Source organism: Coregonus clupeaformis, unplaced genomic scaffold, assembly GCF_020615455.1.
Source record: "Coregonus clupeaformis isolate EN_2021a unplaced genomic scaffold, ASM2061545v1 scaf0009, whole genome shotgun sequence".
Lineage (NCBI taxonomy): Eukaryota > Metazoa > Chordata > Actinopteri > Salmoniformes > Salmonidae > Coregonus > Coregonus clupeaformis.
Window position 1 is genome coordinate 696,563 of NW_025533464.1, and position 17,285 is coordinate 713,847.

At 47.1% G+C, this 17,285-nt stretch overlaps 1 protein-coding gene and 1 pseudogene across 1 annotated transcript in view; one reads left to right on the top strand and one right to left on the bottom strand.

The window, feature by feature from the left end:
* LOC121574692 (protein O-mannosyl-transferase TMTC1-like) overlaps positions 1 to 17,285 on the bottom strand; it is a 120,989-nt gene that overhangs the window by 92,480 nt on the left and 11,224 nt on the right. The window contains exons 3-4 of the mRNA XM_045212350.1: positions 16,472 to 16,545; positions 16,065 to 16,241 (exon numbers count right to left, since the gene is read on the bottom strand). Of these exons, the coding sequence (XP_045068285.1) occupies positions 16,065 to 16,241; positions 16,472 to 16,545 (251 nt within the window). The remainder of the gene's footprint in view (positions 1 to 16,064; positions 16,242 to 16,471; positions 16,546 to 17,285) is intronic.
* On the top strand, positions 6,426 to 8,320 carry LOC121575717 (annotated as a pseudogene).

The following is a 17,285-nucleotide window of genomic DNA, read 5'->3' on the forward strand; positions in this document are numbered from 1 at the left end:
GATTGCATTTCAAATCATGAATGACTCATATGCTGTGTGATGACATGAACGAATGATTGATTGATTGATTGAAGTAAGTTATGGTTTTAAGACTAAACAGGATGTGTTCTTTGGCCTACAGCTCGATGGCGGTTATACATGGCTGCTATACTAAGCCTACTAATGATAACGACATTACTTATTATAATGATGATCATAATAATAATAATAATAACAATAGTAATAATAACAATAAGAAGGAGAGTTATTATTATAAATATAATTTCTCTGACAATTTGGAAGAGTGTAAACAACACTAAATAAATGATAAGTAATACCAGAGAGGCTGATCTAACGGAAAAATGTGTAAAGCTTTTATTACTGTCACGCCCGGCCTGTTCCTGTCCCTCGCACCAAGCCTGTGGTGCGCGTCGCAAGCCCGGTCCGGCCTGTTCCTGGCCCTCGCACCAAGCCTGTGGTGCGCGTCGCCAGCCCGGTCCGGCCTGTTCCTGTCCCTCGCACCAACCCTGTGGTGCGCGTCGCCAGCCCGGTCCGGCCTGTTCCTGTCCCTCGCACCAAGCCTGTGGTGCGCGTCGCCAGCCCGGTCCGGCCTGTTCCTGTCCCTCGCACCAAGCCTGTGGTGCGCGTCGCCAGCCCGGTCCGGCCTGTTCCTGTCCCTCGCACCAAGCCTGTGGTGCGCGTCGCCAGCCCGGTCCGGCCTGTTCCTGTCCCTCGCACCAAGCCTGTGGTGCGCGTCGTCAGCCCCGGCCGGCCCCGTTCCGCTCCCCGCACCAAGCCAGTGGTGCGCGTCGTCAGTCCGGCACGGTCCGTGCCTGTTCCACCTGTGCCTGGTCCGGCACCGGTCAGCTGCTCCACGCCGGAGCCAGAGCAATCCGCTCCACCGGTGTTCAGTCCAGCTCCGGCCAGCAGGGCCAGACCACGAGGGCGAGAGGGAGAGTGGTGGTCACGCCCAGAGCCGGATCCGCCTCCGAGGCGGAATGCCCACCCGGCCCCTCCCCTGTGGTGTTTGGTTGGCGCGGTCGCAGTCCGCGCCTTTGGAGGGGGGTACTGTCACACCCTGGCTCTGGGGACTCTTTAATGTTGAGCCAGGGTGTTAGTTCCTATGTTTAGTTGTTCCTTGTTTTCTGTCTAGATCGTTTAGATCTATGTTGGCCAGGGTGGTTCCCGATCAGAGGCAGCTGTTGCTCGTTGTCTCTGATTGGGAACCATACTTAGGCAGCCTGTTTTGCACAGTTGATTGTGGGATCTTGTTCTGTATAGGTTTGTGTTGGTGAACCTTTAGACTTCACGTATCGTTTTGTTGTTGGTGTCAAGTACTCATTAAAAGATGTACGCCTATCACGCTGCGCCTTGGTCCGCATCTGTTGACGATCGTGACAGAAGATCCCACCAAAATAGGACCAAGCAGCGTGTGCAGGAGCAAACGCCGGGTATGGAACAGGAGGTTACTCTGGTAGATGTCCTCCTCGGTTGGGGGAGAATCACAGAGCAGGAGGCCGTCCGCTACCGGAGGACGATGAGGGAGGATGCCCAGGCAGGAGAGGAGAAGCGGCGCCAACCGGGCCGTCGTCGGACAGGCGAGAGGCAACCCCAAGTAATTTTTTTGGGGGGGCACACGGCATGGACGACGGGGCTGCTGGAGGCAGCTACAGGGCGAGTTTGCGGACTAGGAGAGGAGGCCACCAGGTTACGGGGGCCATTGGTCATGAGGGGGAAGGAGAGTGTAGAGGCACGGCGAGAGGTACTGGGGTGTGTTACCGGTCCGGCCCGTTCCTGATCCCCGCACAAGGCCAGTGGTGTGTGTTCCCAGTACGGTCCGGCCTGTTCCTGTCCCTCGCACCAAGCCTGTGGTGCGCGTCGCAAGCCCGGTCCGGCCTGTTCCTGTCCCTCGCACCAAGCCTGTGGTGCGCGTCGCCAGCCCGGCCCGGCCTGTTCCTGCTCCACGCACAAAGCCTGTGGTGCGTGTCGCCAGCCCGGTCCGGCCTGTTCCTGTCCCTCGCACCAAGCCTGTGGTGCGCGTCGCCAGCCCGGTCCGGCCTGTTCCTGCTCCACGCACAAAGCCTGTGGTGCGTGTCGCCAGCCCGGTCCGGCCTGTTCCTGTCCCTCGCACCAAGCCTGTGGTGCGCGTCGCCAGCCCGGTCCGGCCTGTTCCTGTCCCTCGCACCAAGCCTGTGGTGCGCGTCGTCAGCCCGGTCCGGCCCGTTCCCGCTCCAAGCCAGTGGTGCGCGTTGTCAGTCCGGCACGGTCCGTGCCTGTTCCACCTGTGCCTGGTCCGGCACCGGTCAGCTGCTCCACGCCGGAGCCAGAGCAATCCGCTCCACCGGTGTTCAGTCCAGCTCCGGCCAGCAGGGCCAGACCACGAGGGCGAGAGAGAGAGAGTGGCGGTCACGCCCGGAGCCGGATCCGCCTCCGAGGCGGAATGCCCACCCGGCCCCTCCCCTGTGGTGTTTGGTTGGCGCGGTCGCAGTCCGCGCCTTTGGGGGGGGGGTACCGTCACGCCCTGGCTCTGGGGACTCTTTAATATTGAGCCAGGGTGTTAGTTCCTATGTTTAGTTGTTCCTTGTTTTCTGTCTAGATCGTTTAGATCTATGTTGGCCAGGGTGGTTCCCGATCAGAGGCAGCTGTTGCTCATTGTCTCTGATTGGGAACCATACTTAGGCAGCCTGTTTTGCACAGTTGATTGTGGGATCTTGTTCTGTATAGGTTTGTGTTGGTGAACCTTTAGACTTCACGCATCGTTTTGTTGTTGGTGTCAAGTACTCATTAAAAGATGTACGCCTATCATGCTGCGCCTTGGTCTGCCTCTTACAACGATCGTGACAATTACAGCATGGCAAAGATTAAAAACAGCCGAATTTGTGAAATTGTTTATCCGACATGTTGTGGTTGCGTGAGACTTGGTGCTCACGGAATTAGTAGGATATTAAACAAACACTCAAACAGAAGCAGGATCTGTCTTATTTCTGTAGATATATTTGGATGATTTATGAAGCCTATTATAACGGCTATTGATTATAGACCTAATTAAGTTGGGGTTTCCTCTCTCCTCACTTTTCTCTGACAATTAAGGCAAGGGCTGTTTTCTCGTCTCCTAACTCCGCTGCTGCCTCCACCGCATTGTTCTCAACACCAATATGCTGGTTAACTTTGCTATTATGCACATAGCAACAACGCACTGATGTTTCAGAACCGCGGACAGCAGCAGCTATCCAACGCGGGAGAAAGCGCATATGTTATAAAATAATATAATTTTTATTTGTGTTACACCATTGTTCCTACGTAATATAACCATATACAATTTCAGTAGCACATGTCTTAGTGATAGAATGTGCCATCCCCACGACCTCCACAGTGGATCAGTCCACTCAGACAGGCGCCAATCAGACAGGTGTCTTGCACACCATGATATTATTAATATAATTGCTACTGCTCGTCTAAAGAAATCTTGGTCGACCAACAGCCTATCGACCAAACCATCTGCCAGTCGACTAAATGGGGTCAGCCCTACTCTGATCTCTGTCTTAACCTTACAAATAAAGTATTATATTTACTGACTAAACTATCAAATGAAATAAACTTGAATAAAAACAGTGATAAAAGTTGCACAACTTTGATTATTCTTTTGTCCACATATTACTATGTTCGACCCTCCATAGACGAAAGACAATGGGGTCATTTACACTCCAAAGCTTAAGTGGATGATGCATCACTGTGTATATACTGTTATGATAACAGATATTCTGTGGTGAATGGAAAAGAGGAAGAGGAGATCCTTTCCACTGAATACATATCAGTTAGTCATGTAGAGAGTGTTGGGGTGCATGTTTGAGAACAGATAATAAATAGACAGAGGTAGGAACTGAATACCATGTGTTCATTAATAACAGTCTGTCTACAGCTCATCTCCATGTGGAACAGTTATTAAGAGGTTAAAGCAATGATGGTTGAAAAACTATAAAAACAGTGTAAGAGAACTTTAACCTTACAGTGCAGTAAACACCGACACACACAATAATATTTCAAAGGAAGGAGCTTAGTAATTTAAGAAGAGAGTTATATGTTTAACAGCAAATCTAAAAATACACCAGTGAAAATAACAACACAAAAACCACTTTGGTGATCATGGTATTTCCTATCTAGACCGGCGAAAATGATGAGAACAGCCCTGTTTAAACTGTCCTCTTGATGTCACTGTCTTGGTTGACTTGAGATGGTAAATTAATGCATTTATGAATACATTTATCTTTGAAGATTTCAAGCAGTTATTATGATTGTACCTTTGGTCTAAGAGAACTGAGAGAGAGTTCAACCATGCAAAGGGTTAACTCTGTTCCAGGAAGAGAAAAGCACATGGCAGAATCAAGGGAGGAGCATTTCAACATCACTTTATTGAACTGAAACTAAAGTAAAGTAGAGAGACATACTGTGTATCTCAAACTCTCTCTTAAACAACTTCAGCGTCTCCAGGCTAGAGACAGCACCAATCACACATAGACACAGGTGAGTAGAGAGATTTACATGGATAGGTGAATCTAAACTCCTCTGTTTCTTATCTTTAGTATGTTAAACTATATTTTGTCAAACGGCTTTCTATAATAAAACCATGTATTAAAGTTTAGTTAACATTATCCCATAAGACAATGATGATAGTTGAGACTGAACATTCATGATCCAAACCAGTCAGGTTTCAAGACTGGTCATTCAACTGAGACTGCTCTTCTCTGTGTCACGGAGGCTCTCCGCACTGCTAAAGCTAACTCTCTCTCCTCTGCTCTTATCCTTTTAGACCTATCCGCTGCCTTTGATACTGTGAACCATCAGATCCTCCTCTCCACCCTCTCCGAGTTGGGCATCTCCGGCGCTGCTCACTCTTGGATTGCGTCCTACCTGACAGGTCGCTCCTACCAGGTGGCGTGGCGAGAATCTGTCTCCGCACACCACGTGCTCTCACCACTGGTGTCCCCCAGGGCTCAGTTCTAGGCCCTCTCCTATTCTCTCTATACAACAAGTCACTTGGCTCTGTCATATCCTCACATGGTCTTTCCTATCATTGCTATGCAGACGACACACAATTAATTTTCTCCTTTCCCCCTTCTGATAACCAGGTGGCGAATCGCATCTCTGGCAGACATATCAGTGTGGATGTCGGATCACCACCTCAAGCTGAACCTCGGCAAGACGGAGCTGCTCTTCCTCCATGGGAAGGACTGCCCGCTCCATGATCTCGCCATCAAGGTTGACAACTCCATTGTGTCCTCCTCCCAGAGAGCAAAGAACCTTGACGTGACCCTGGACAACACCATGTCGTTCTCCGCTAACATCAAAGCGGTGACCCGATCCTGCAGGTTCATGCTCGAAACAGTCACAGAGTACGACCCTGCCTTACACAGAAAGCGGCACAGGTCCTAATCCAGGCACTTGTCATCTCCCGTCTGGATTACTGCAACTCGCTGTTGGCTGGGCTCCCTGCCTGTGCCATTAAACCCCTACAACTTATCCAGAACGCTGCAGCCCGTCTGGTGTTCGACCTTCCCAAGTTCTCTCATGTCACCCCACTCCTCTGCACACTCCACTGGCTTCCAGTTGAGGCTCGCATCTACTACAAGACCATAGTGCTTGCCTACGGAGCTGTGAGGGGAACGGCACCTCCTTACCTTCAGGCTCTGATCAGACCCTACACCCAAACGAAGGCACTACGTTCATCCACCTCTGGCCTGCTAGCTCCCCTACCTCTACGGAAGCACAGTTCCCGCTCAGCCCAGTCAAAGCTATTTGCTGCTCTGGCACCCCAATGGTGGAACAAGCTCCCCCACGATGCCAGGACAGCGGAGTCACTGACCACCTTCCGGAGACACTTGAAACCCTACCTCTTTAAGTAATACCTGGAATAGTATAAAGTAATCCTTCTACCCCCCACCATAAAAATAAAAAAAGTGGTTGTCCCACTGGCTATCATAAGTTGAATGCACCAATTTGTAAGTCGCTCTGGATAAGAGTGTCTGCTAAATTATGTAAATGTAAATGTAAATGATATAAAAAATATAGTTTTAACCATGTTTTGAGGCTAACCAGTATTTGTTTACATTTACTTTGTTTACGAACATTGGAGTAAACCAAGCTTATATTTTGGGTTCTGATGGGGTAGGACAGTTGAACTAAGCTCATGAGGCATTTATAAGTTATATTCTTCAAGAATCAATGGGTACATATCATTAATTTATAAGTCCAAATATGACTGTAGCTACTGCAGATTGCTTCTTTAAACTCTCTTATGTAAAACTACTGATTTCTATGTTTAAACCATGTATTAGGTTTGGTTAATATCATCCCATAAGGCCATGTTGACAACTCTAAAGCTGAAACAATCGAGAGCTGACAGATATCAGGAAATTCTTTATTGTTTCACCTCTGGTTTCTGTCTAGTTATGGCCACCTCCAGCAGTCTCCTGTCTGAAGAGCAGTTCCTGTGCTCCATCTCTCTGGATGTGTACACTGAGCCGGTCACCACTCCATGTGGACACAACTTCTGCAAGGCCTGTATCAGACAGTACTGGGATTTCAATGACCTGTGCCAGTGTCCAATGTGTAAGGAGAAATTCTACAGAAGGCCCGAGCTTTGCATAAATACTTTCATTTCTGAGATGGCTGCTCAGTTCAGGAAGTCAGTTCAAGTGAAAGCTACCAGAAGCCCAGACCAACGCCAAGCCAAAGCCCAAGAAGTCCCTTGTGACATTTGCACTGGGATGAAGCTCAAGGCCCTGAAGTCCTGTCTGATGTGTCTGACCTCTTACTGTGAGACTCACCTGGAGCCTCATCAGAGAGTTGCAGCCTTAAAGAGACACAAGCTGATCAAGGAAGACAGGGTGTGTAAGAAGCATGACAGACTCGTGGAGCTGTTCTGTAGGACTGAACAGATGTGTCTTTGTGTCTTGTGCTTTAAAACAGACCACATGACTCATGACACTGTCCCTCTAGAGGGCGGGTATGGGGAGAGGAAGGCTCAGTTGGGGAAGACTGAGGCAGAAGTGCAGCAGATGATCCAGGAGCGACTGCAGAAGGTGAAGGAGATCAAACAATCAGTAGATCTCAGCAAGAGAGATACAGAGAGAGAGATATCAGACAGTATACAGGTCTTCACTGATCTGGTGCGCTCCATTGAGAGAAGCCAGGCTGAGCTCATTGAGGTGATTGAGGAGAAGCAGAAAGCAGCAGAGAGGCAGGCTGAAGGGTTAATTAAAGAAAATCACTGAGCTACAGAGGAGAAGCACTGAGCTGGAGCAGCTCACACTCACTGAGGACCATCTCCACCTCCTCCAGAGCTTCCCATCCCTCTGCACCCCTCCACCCATCAAGGACTGGTCTGAGATCAGTGTTAATAGTAATCTGTGTGTGGGGACTGTGAGGAGAGCTGTGTCTCAGCTGGAGGAGCCACTGAATAAAGAGATGGAGAAGCTGCCTGAAGTCAAACTGAAGAGGAATCAGCAGTTTGCAGTGGATGTGACTCTGGACCCTGATACAGCACATCCCAAACTTATCCTGTCTGAAGATGGGAAACATCTGTGGCATGGAGACACAAAGAATCTTCCTGACAACACAAAGAGGTTTGATATATCTACTTGTGTCCTTGGAAAGGAGGGCTTCTCTTTAGGTAGATTTTACTATGAGGTGATGGTTAAGGGAAAGACTAAGTGGATTTTAGGAGTGGCCAGAGAGTCTGTCAACAGGAAGGGGCAGATCACACTGACCCCTGAGGATGGATATTGGACTGTGTGGCTGAGGAATGGAGAGTACAAGGCTCTCGCTGGCCCTGGTGTCCCCCTCTCCCTGAGAGAGAAGCCCCAGAAGGTGGGGGTGTTTGTGGATTATGAAGAGGGTCAGGTCTCCTTTTATGATGTGGAGGCCAGGTCTCATATCTACTCTTACACTGGCTGTACCTTCACTGAGAAACACTATCCACTAATGAGCCCCTGTCTTAATGATGGTGGTAAAAACTCTACCCCTCTGATCATCTCTCCTGTCAATCACACAGACTGATAAACAAGTCTCTGAGATGTATTGTTGGAACGGGACCTATTTTTCGTAACGTATCATACATTAACGTTTACAAATCAGTAGCCTATATTAAGTCAAGTCACATCAAAAAGTGAATAATTTAACTTTCCATTTATATCCTTGCAATCTTACAATCAAATAACTCTCTCAAACCCTCTCAACCTCCTTGTCCCTCTGTTACACTGTCAGTAAACTGTAACAGTGGTTAGCAAGAATAGATGGCAATGCCTGCAATATAAATGTGTTCCCTTCAAAATGATTGCTGGGACAAAACAATCCATCTTTACTGCTAATAAAGATGTTTACTACACATATTGAATGTCTTTGTTCAACATTGTATTGGCAAAAGACAGTGGAGGCATGGACATTAAAGTTTAAGAGGGTGATGTATCACAGTGTAGATAACAGATAGGCTTTACAGTATTGTATTGCTTTGACCAGCTGTCACAATGCTTTCCCCTAATGTGGCAAATGTCAAATGTTCAGGTGCATTTAAAAAGCATTAGAGCTGAGTTAGCCTTTGAATAAAACACACTCAAACACAAACAGGCATGCACATAAACGCACTCTCTCACACACACACACACACACTATAGGATTAACCAGAGGTCAGCGTGTAAACTGTTCAAGTCAATCCCCATATTTGATTACAGAAAACACTTAGCAGATCTCCCAATTAGACATGCCCTGATGGCCTAACGAGTCATGAAAGCTATCCAGCAGCGAACGCAAGCACACACACACACAAAAACATACACACACTATTAGCTCCAGTGCTCCATTTCATGGGTAAAAACAGACTCTCTTCAGAGGCTTCTTCACATTCTAGAAGTTTCAAAGGGTTCTGTCTGAGCAAACATAATCTTCAAAGCATTTTATCTCAAAAGAACTCACAGAAACATTTAAAAAAACATCTCTCCAACACACATTTACACAAGGACACACAACCTTCAGGGACTTATTAGATACTCTGTCTTATCATCGACTTTTCAAAACCAACTTTAAAAAGACATACACTTAAAAACAGTAACAATTGCTTGGGATAATTGTACCACATCAAATCAAATTTTATTTGTCACATACACGTGTTTAGCAGATGTTATTGCGGGTGTAGCAAAATGCTTGTGCTTCTAGCTCCGACAGTGCAGAAATATCTAACAAGTAATATATAACAATTTCACAACATATACCCAATACATTCAAATCTAGTAAGGAATGGAATTGCACATGCACTGACTTCAAAGATTCCCCTGAGGCCATTGCACAGAGAGAGAGAAAATGTGTCACAACAGAAATTGTGTGTGTTTCTGTCAATTAGAGGTATCTTTATAAGAACAAGCAAGGCAGGTGGAGCAGAACACCTCCTACAGAAAGCGACAGAGATCAATCCTAACAAGAAACTCAACTGACAGTTCTGGTCCTCCCCTGAAGAATGAGGGACACTGTCTCCAATCAAACACACAAGATCATAAATACAGCAGATACACACACATCCACACACACACACACACTCTAACTTGCGTTAAATTGTGTAAGTATGCAGGTTTATGGAGAGATCTACTCAAAGTTGAACTCTCTGGTCAGCCATATGCTTTCACTCATACCGTACAACACACACACACACACACACACTCCTCCATCACAACCCCCCCCCCTGGAACCCAGCTCTCTCTGTCTGAATGTTTTTAAAGCAGAGGGCCCCAGTCAGAAACACATTACCCAGTGTGATGGGCCCCTCATATCTCCTAGCCATCTGTAAACATGCCTGGAGGAGATGACATTATCTGGCAGAGCTAACACAGACCTAATGGAGCTGGAGGAGGGCTAACTCACAGGGTAGAGACACGGCTCATAATAACACTGGCTCCGGCTGTGTTTCAAATGGCACTGAATTAACCATAAAGTACACTCTGCTTATAGTGAATGTGGTTATAGTGGTCAACCACTTATAGTGATCAAATGCCCCTGCACAGATGTGATCACTGTAAGAGGAGTTCTGTATTTCCATATGCAGGGCACTTTTAGAAAGCATATACAGTATATAAGGTTGCTTGGAATAAGAGCATGCAGTGTGATAAATATACTGCAACTGTAGTGTAAAATACTGTGCTCTCTACCCAGACAGGAAGGGGTTAAAACCTCGGTAAACCCATCCGATTGGTTGTCTCCAGCTGCGTGGGCCGGCGATAAACGGGTGCCAAACAAATTAGGCAGGAGAAAAAAAGCTCACTACAACAACAATCACCACACATCTTTTTGATGAGACATTTACAAAACAATCTCCCAATTAGTGTTCAGGCCCCTGCCCTGTGTGTGTGTGTTTGTGGGGGGGGCTGGCACATGGGTTGGGTCCCTGGGGCTAATTGAATGACAATGCAGGGCAATCATCCATCTAAAAACAGGCCCGCACACCCCACTGGGCCAGATACACAGGAGAAGGACATGATGGCTATCACTCTGACATTCTCTTACTCTCTTCATCTTTCTCTCTCTTATACCCTCTGTCGCTCTCTCACTCACTCTCTCACCCATTCTTTCTCTCTTCTCACTCTTTTCCATCACTCTCTGTGCCTCCTCTCTGTTGCACGCTCCCTTTACTTTCCTCCTTTCTTTCTCTCACCCCTCATTCTCTTGCTCTCCCTCCATTGTCACGTTGTTAAATCACAGTTCTGGACCGCTTATCACAAGAGTATGTGAGCAGAACTGGAGCCCAATTTGACTAGAGCGCGGAGTGAGATTCCCAAAGGCTGGCGTCCTTCTCGCCCGCTCCAATTTTGCTCCAGTAGCGCTCACGTCACCAGCTCAGGGCATGCCCGGCCCAGCATGCATGTTTAGTCTACTTGTGTGCTGCTATAGCCCCTTGTTTTAGCTACTGTCATGGAGTTCACTAAATATTTTGCCTAAAAACCTTTTATCCCCAGTGGCTCTGCAAGCGTGGAGCCTGAAGCCACAAACTGGTCAAACTCGTGTTTCTAAAAATGAATTCAAAGGCACTGTAGACTGAGCCTAATAAGGCATTTTTTGTTTATTTTGGATTTAATTCTGAGTCACAGCCTATATGCACAATTTATAGACTATAATAATAGTAATAATCAATACTTCAAAACCAAATGGTAGGTCCAAGTAGCCACAAAAATAGATAGGTGTTGGTTAAATTGTGATTTTAATGAATGGAGCGAATTTGTGGCGTCTGTTTTTTTTGGAGCCGTTGGAAAGGACGTGGAGTGCCGGAGTGGTGAGCGAGCACCTCTCCATGAGCAGGATTTCCCACCGCTCACATACTCTGCTTATCACCGACAGGTCTCCAAACAGGCCAGAGAGCTGTGGCCCATGGGCTCTCATTACAGAGAGGAGACACAGTGCACACACAGACTCACATACTATCTCTGTCTTTCTCTCCCTCCTCAATTCCTTCCCTCTCTCTCTCTCTCTATTTTCCCTCCCTCTCCCTCCTCAACTCTCTCTCTCTCTCTCTCCCTCCTCAATTCTCTCTCTCTCAATTATCCCTATCTCTCCCTCCCTCCTCAATTCTCTCTCTCTCTCTCTATTTTCCCCTCCCTCTCCCTCCTCAATTCTCTCTCTCTCTCTCTCTCTCTCTCTCCTCAATTCTCTCTCTCTCTCTCTCTCTCTCTCTCTCTCCCTCCTCAATTCTCTCTCTCTCTCCCTCCTCAATTCTCTCTCTCTCTCCCTCCTCAATTCCTTCCCTCTTGCTCTCTCTCTCTCCCTCCTCAATTCCTTCCCTCTCTCTCTCTCTCTATTTTCCCTCCCTCAGATCCATCAGTTAGTTCAGCTTGTAGATAATTAAACACCAACAGCTGTTAATGTAAGGCCCAAATTAAATCAGCATCTATTAAATCTTCCGAGCATATCAAAGAGCCAGGCACGGGACAGGCGTGGGGAGAGATCTAACGCACCCCCAACATATCACTAACCTATCTCCAACGCATATCTAATGCATGTTGACAGCTACTGCAGTCCAGTACAAAGGGTGACTGGAGGGAAGAGTGGGAGAGGGGGAAAAGAGAAAAAGAGAGATGGCGGGGTGGAAAGAGAGGAGGAGAAAGAGAGTGAAAGAGGATAAGAGATAGGAGAGAGAGAGAGAGAGAGAGAGAGAGAGAGAGAGAGAGAGAGAGAGAGACAGACAGACAGACAGACAGACAAACAAGAAAAGCGGGGGTTTGGCTGGAAATGCTATTGGATCTTCCTTGCTGAATTCCTGAGGTGATCCGTATTTCCTGTTCCTTGGCATCAGTATCAAAGACAGTACAGTGAGACGAGAGGCCGGAAAATAGTGTGTTTTCACTGAATACTCTCTCCCTCTCCTCTTCCTCTCTCTGTGCCTTCTGAAACACATCCATACACATACTCTCTCTCTAACAGGGCCTGTGGAGGTCACAGCAGACACATACAACTATTTTCTGTTCCATCCATTCTTTCTGCTGGGTTCATTCACAGATCACAGCTCCACTCACTCACACACACACACACACACACACACACACACAGTCCGAGGTCTCCCCACCGCAGGCCCCATGGCAGATAGGCTTTCAGAGAAGAAATATGCTGTGCGTACGGTCAAATTAGAAATTCCTTCTCCTGCACTAACACACACGCCATCCCTCAGAGAGAGTTCTTGTCACCACTGGTTGAGACAGAACTCAGGGGAGAGACAGCGGACACTGATAGGGCTCTGGGCTTGTCTTTGGGGCTTTAACATAGGGCAAAGACAGGATTACACATGAGCCCTCCAAAAACACAAAAAAGCACGGTCACACACACAACCATTATTCTGTCTCTTACCCTCTCACCCACACCAATTCATCTCTCCCTCCCTCCCTTCCCCTCAAATCTCCATTAATCTCTCCATCGTGTTGTGTTATGATGTCATAGCCACACCACATGATGGTGGTGAGGTTGATGTGTCGTAATGTGGTGAGTAGCAGATGGTATTAGTGATGGTGCTGGTCTGGGGGGGATGAGAGAGAGTCCAAGCCCAGGATCAGTGCTTGGTTTGGGGTATGACTCAAGACTGAAGTGCCTAGGGGTGGTGGTTGGAGGTATGGAGCTCACCACATGAAGGAGGGAATGGAGAGGGGACTGTGTCCCAGGAGCAGTGCTTTTGAGTGTGTAAGAGTTATGACTGTTCAGTGGTGGTTTTGGTGGATGATGAAGGAGAGGGGGCAGAGATCAGGGTTGTGGCCCAGGCACAGTGCCAGATTGTGGCCATAACTCTGGGCGTTCTCTGGTGGCTGGAGGGAGTTGAAGTTGTGTGTGCAGTTTGTGTGTGTTTTCTGGCTAGAGACGCAGAGGCATGTTGCTGTGCCATGTAAACACACAGCCAGGCCTGGCAGCAGGCCAACACAGCTGTTCGTGTTCGTGTTCGTCCGTCCGTCCGTCCGTGTGTGTGCGTCCGTCCGTGTGTGTGCGTGTGGGTCGGGAATACAACCGCAATGGCAGAGCGCAAAAAAACTAGTAAAACACTATTTCCTGAAAAAGCGACAACACTGTACTGTAACTTAGCCAACAGAACAGTGTCTTAAAGCTACAGGAGTCTACACAAACTACTTAGCAGGCAGCTTTAGTCCAGAGCAACAGAGAGAAAAAGCAAAGCCACAAAAAGCAAGTAGCAGCATTAGTACTATACACCATTCATCAGCCCACAGTAGGGGTTAGTGGTGCACTCATTCACTATCAGACCAGTACAGCTGTTGTAATACTACAACAATACTAAAGGCTATTTCAGAGGCTTAGCAGTGAGAGTCTCTATGAGAGGCCTGTAGTCCAGGGCTGTCTGTCAGCCTGCTCAGTGGTAGCACTCACACAGTACACACACACAGTTCGAACGCTCCATAGAACGGTCTACAGAACACTAATGTCAATTGGGTTGTTATTTTGTGATGTCATTAAAAATGTTATAAAGGAAATACTGTAACTTGGAAAGTATACCCCCTTTATATGTGAAATGTCCATCCTATACGTTGTGAATGAAATATGAAAAATTATTAAAGTATTTTTCTTATGATAGGGATGTGATTTTAGGAGCCATAAGAGATAATTTGTTTCCCATAAACTTTGCACAGTAAGTAGCCACGCACCGAGTGAGGTCAGAGAGTGTGTCAGCCTGACGGATCCGCCCCTTTCGACCAGAGTGCATTAAGGATTGATAAAGAAATGAACATGCAGACCAGAAAGACGTAAAGCTGCAGCTGCACGTCTCAAGTGGTTTGAACTCTGAATTGCAATACGAGGTAGAGAAGGAAAACTCACCTCCGGACTATCACTGGTACGGCTGGTTAGCTGTCCTAAGTAAGGTATCTTCGAAAGCTAATTTAAGTAGAAACATCCTGCTACTCTCATCACCCCACTGGGGAACCATCGATACGGCTGGCAATCTTCAAAGAAGCAACTTCAAGAGCGACGGGAAGAAAAATCTATTCTGTAGTTCTGTTCAGGACTACATGACAAGTCACCGGATACCGGACAACTACAGAGGAGAACAACAGTAGAAGACTTGTTGGAACTTTTGGACAATCAGAGCCTTAAAAGCGTGGCGCGAGAAGGCCCAACTCCCTTTCCAGGGCGGTCCTGTCCACTGAGAGATACATGACGAACCAGACATTCTACGTAAATACATTCATGATTTCTTACTCAAAGAGGGCGGCGGTTCGTGTGCAAAGTATATTGGTACTGTAAAAGAGCGTTGTTTCTGAATTTATCAAAGTATTATCTCTGTCCCTCTCTATCTCCCTTTCCATCTCTTCTTGTTAACAAGCCATGTTGTTGTCATTCCACTAGGGACCTGTTTTCTCCAGTCAATAACCGGTGCAGAGTGTGTATGTTTATCCTGTGTTCCCATTTAATTAGCTCGTAAATAAATAATTAAACCAATTTGTGTAGTACTGAATCATAAGTAAGGCTCAGGTTTTTGCAGATGCAAGGAGGTTACGATTGTTCAGAATGATGATATGATACGAGGTTATGATTAATAAGTTGACTGTTTATAGATGTGATTGGTAAAATACCTTTTAGAGTTTAATTCAAGAGATGGTAACTCTTTAAAGAACCGCTCTTGTGGTGCCCCAAATCCTAATGAGTTAATTGTTACATGCTTAATTTAATCAGGTAACAATTAATGATAGTTAGTTAATTAGAGATAACAGTCTTCAGGTGTGATGAGCAAACACAAAAAAAAACATCCAAATACAAAGAAACATGGACATTTACACACAGAGACACACATGGACATTTACACACAGAGACACACATGGACATTGACGTACACACACACTCAGAAACAAACTCTCACACACACAGACACACTCAAGTCCGGCTGCCACACGACTCAATGACAGATGCCTGTGACAGTTACCCTAACATAACCCCCTAATACACACACAAACATACCCCCTCACTGTAAAATCCTTTAATGCGTTATCAGAGGCCAGCCCACTGAACGCAGGGTAATTCCAGCACATTCCAACACTGCATGGGGTGGAGGCCCCCAAAACATCTGGACCTGGCTTTGGCAGGGTGGACTACACACACACACACACACACGCTGTCTATGTAGCAGTAGTTTTCACCCATCTCTCACTTTGTCTGATCCTGTGTTACAATCCTCTGTAATATACACCCCAGAGAGGCAGAAACCAGGACATTCCCATACCAACATTTGGCCATGCTGTTACGGTACACAAATGTTATTGTGTCTCTCTAGATGGCTGATCCACCAAATTAACTGGCTGGTCTAACTGTGTTTTTAGGAGAACAGTCAACAGTTAGGAGAGAATAACAGGAACCCTGGTCTGTAGGAATACTGAAATGACCTGGGTGGAGGGTACACACACACACAAATATGTTTTTCTTTCCAAAACACACATACAGCTAATTGCATATAACCAGCTCATACACACACAAGCTGATAAATATGACAAAGGGCTTCTTAGGCAATCAAGCCATCTTAGCTCACCCACTCACAGACACGCACACACACACACAGAGAGTGGACTTACAAGAGGAGGGGCTTGCGGCAGAGCACCAGGGCGTCGTAGAGCACACACACCCCGAAGACGGTGATGCCCGTCTCTTTGACCAGCATGGCACAGGTGCCCAGAAGCAGACTGGCACCCAGTGCCCACACAGACACCGTGGAGGGCAGAGAGTCTGCGGAGCCACACACACCCACACTCCTGGAGAGAGAGAGGGGGGAGGGAGAGAGAGAGGGAGGGAGAGAGAGAGAGAGAGAGAGAGAGAGAGAGAGAGAGAGAGAGAGAGGGGGAGGGAGAGAGGGGGGAGAGAGAGAAGAGAGTGAGCGCTATTAAGTAAACAGAAAATGCCTCCCACAGTGTAAAAAACTCTACACAATCCGTCCTCCAGAGTAGTGAGAGAGAGAGAGAGAGAGAGGTTAGGGTTTTCTTACCTAATATAGGAGAGAAATGCCAGGAGGAACATCATGCAGGCCAAGACATCCGCCCTGCCCACGATACCAGACACCTGCAACACACACACACAGAGTTTACATTAGTCCTGTGTCTCAGCTGACCCGGACAACCTGTAGACTAGTGACAGAGTAGAGTGGGTGTTCATAGGGAAGTCTATTTACATTTTAGTAATTTAGCAGACGCTCTTATCCAGAGCGACTTACAGTTTTTTAGTGAGTGCATACATTTTTATACTGGCCCCCCGTGGGAATCGAACCCACAACCCTGGCGTTGCAAATGCCATGCTCTACCAACTGAGCTACACGGGACTATTCTGTTGCTAGGTTACACTGAGACACATAACTCTGTTACATAACACTGTGTTATGGTACAGTCTGTCAGCAGAGGTCCAGAGGGAGTTCAGGGCAGGTTGGAGATGAGACAGTATGAATATTTAGACTCATTTCTGTACATTTACCACAAAGTGCCCTGATGTTTGAGCCTATTTTCCAAGAGAGAGACCTAGTTAGGTGGCAATACATTAGGTTGTGATATGTTAGTTGGTGATATGTTAGATTGTGTTACAGTTCTGTTTGGGTCTGGGGTACGTTATGTTCCAGTGAGGTCTGCAGGTTTTAAGTCTCTGCTGCAGTGAGGCAGTTAGTCAGACCGGATGAGCACACTGACATGTCCAACTGGGACTGAGATAAAGAACGGAGAGAGAGAGAGAGAGAGAGAGAGAGAGAGAGAGAGAGAGAGAGAGAGAGAGAGAGAGAGAGAGAGAGAGAGAGAGAGAGAGAGAGCGAGCGCGAG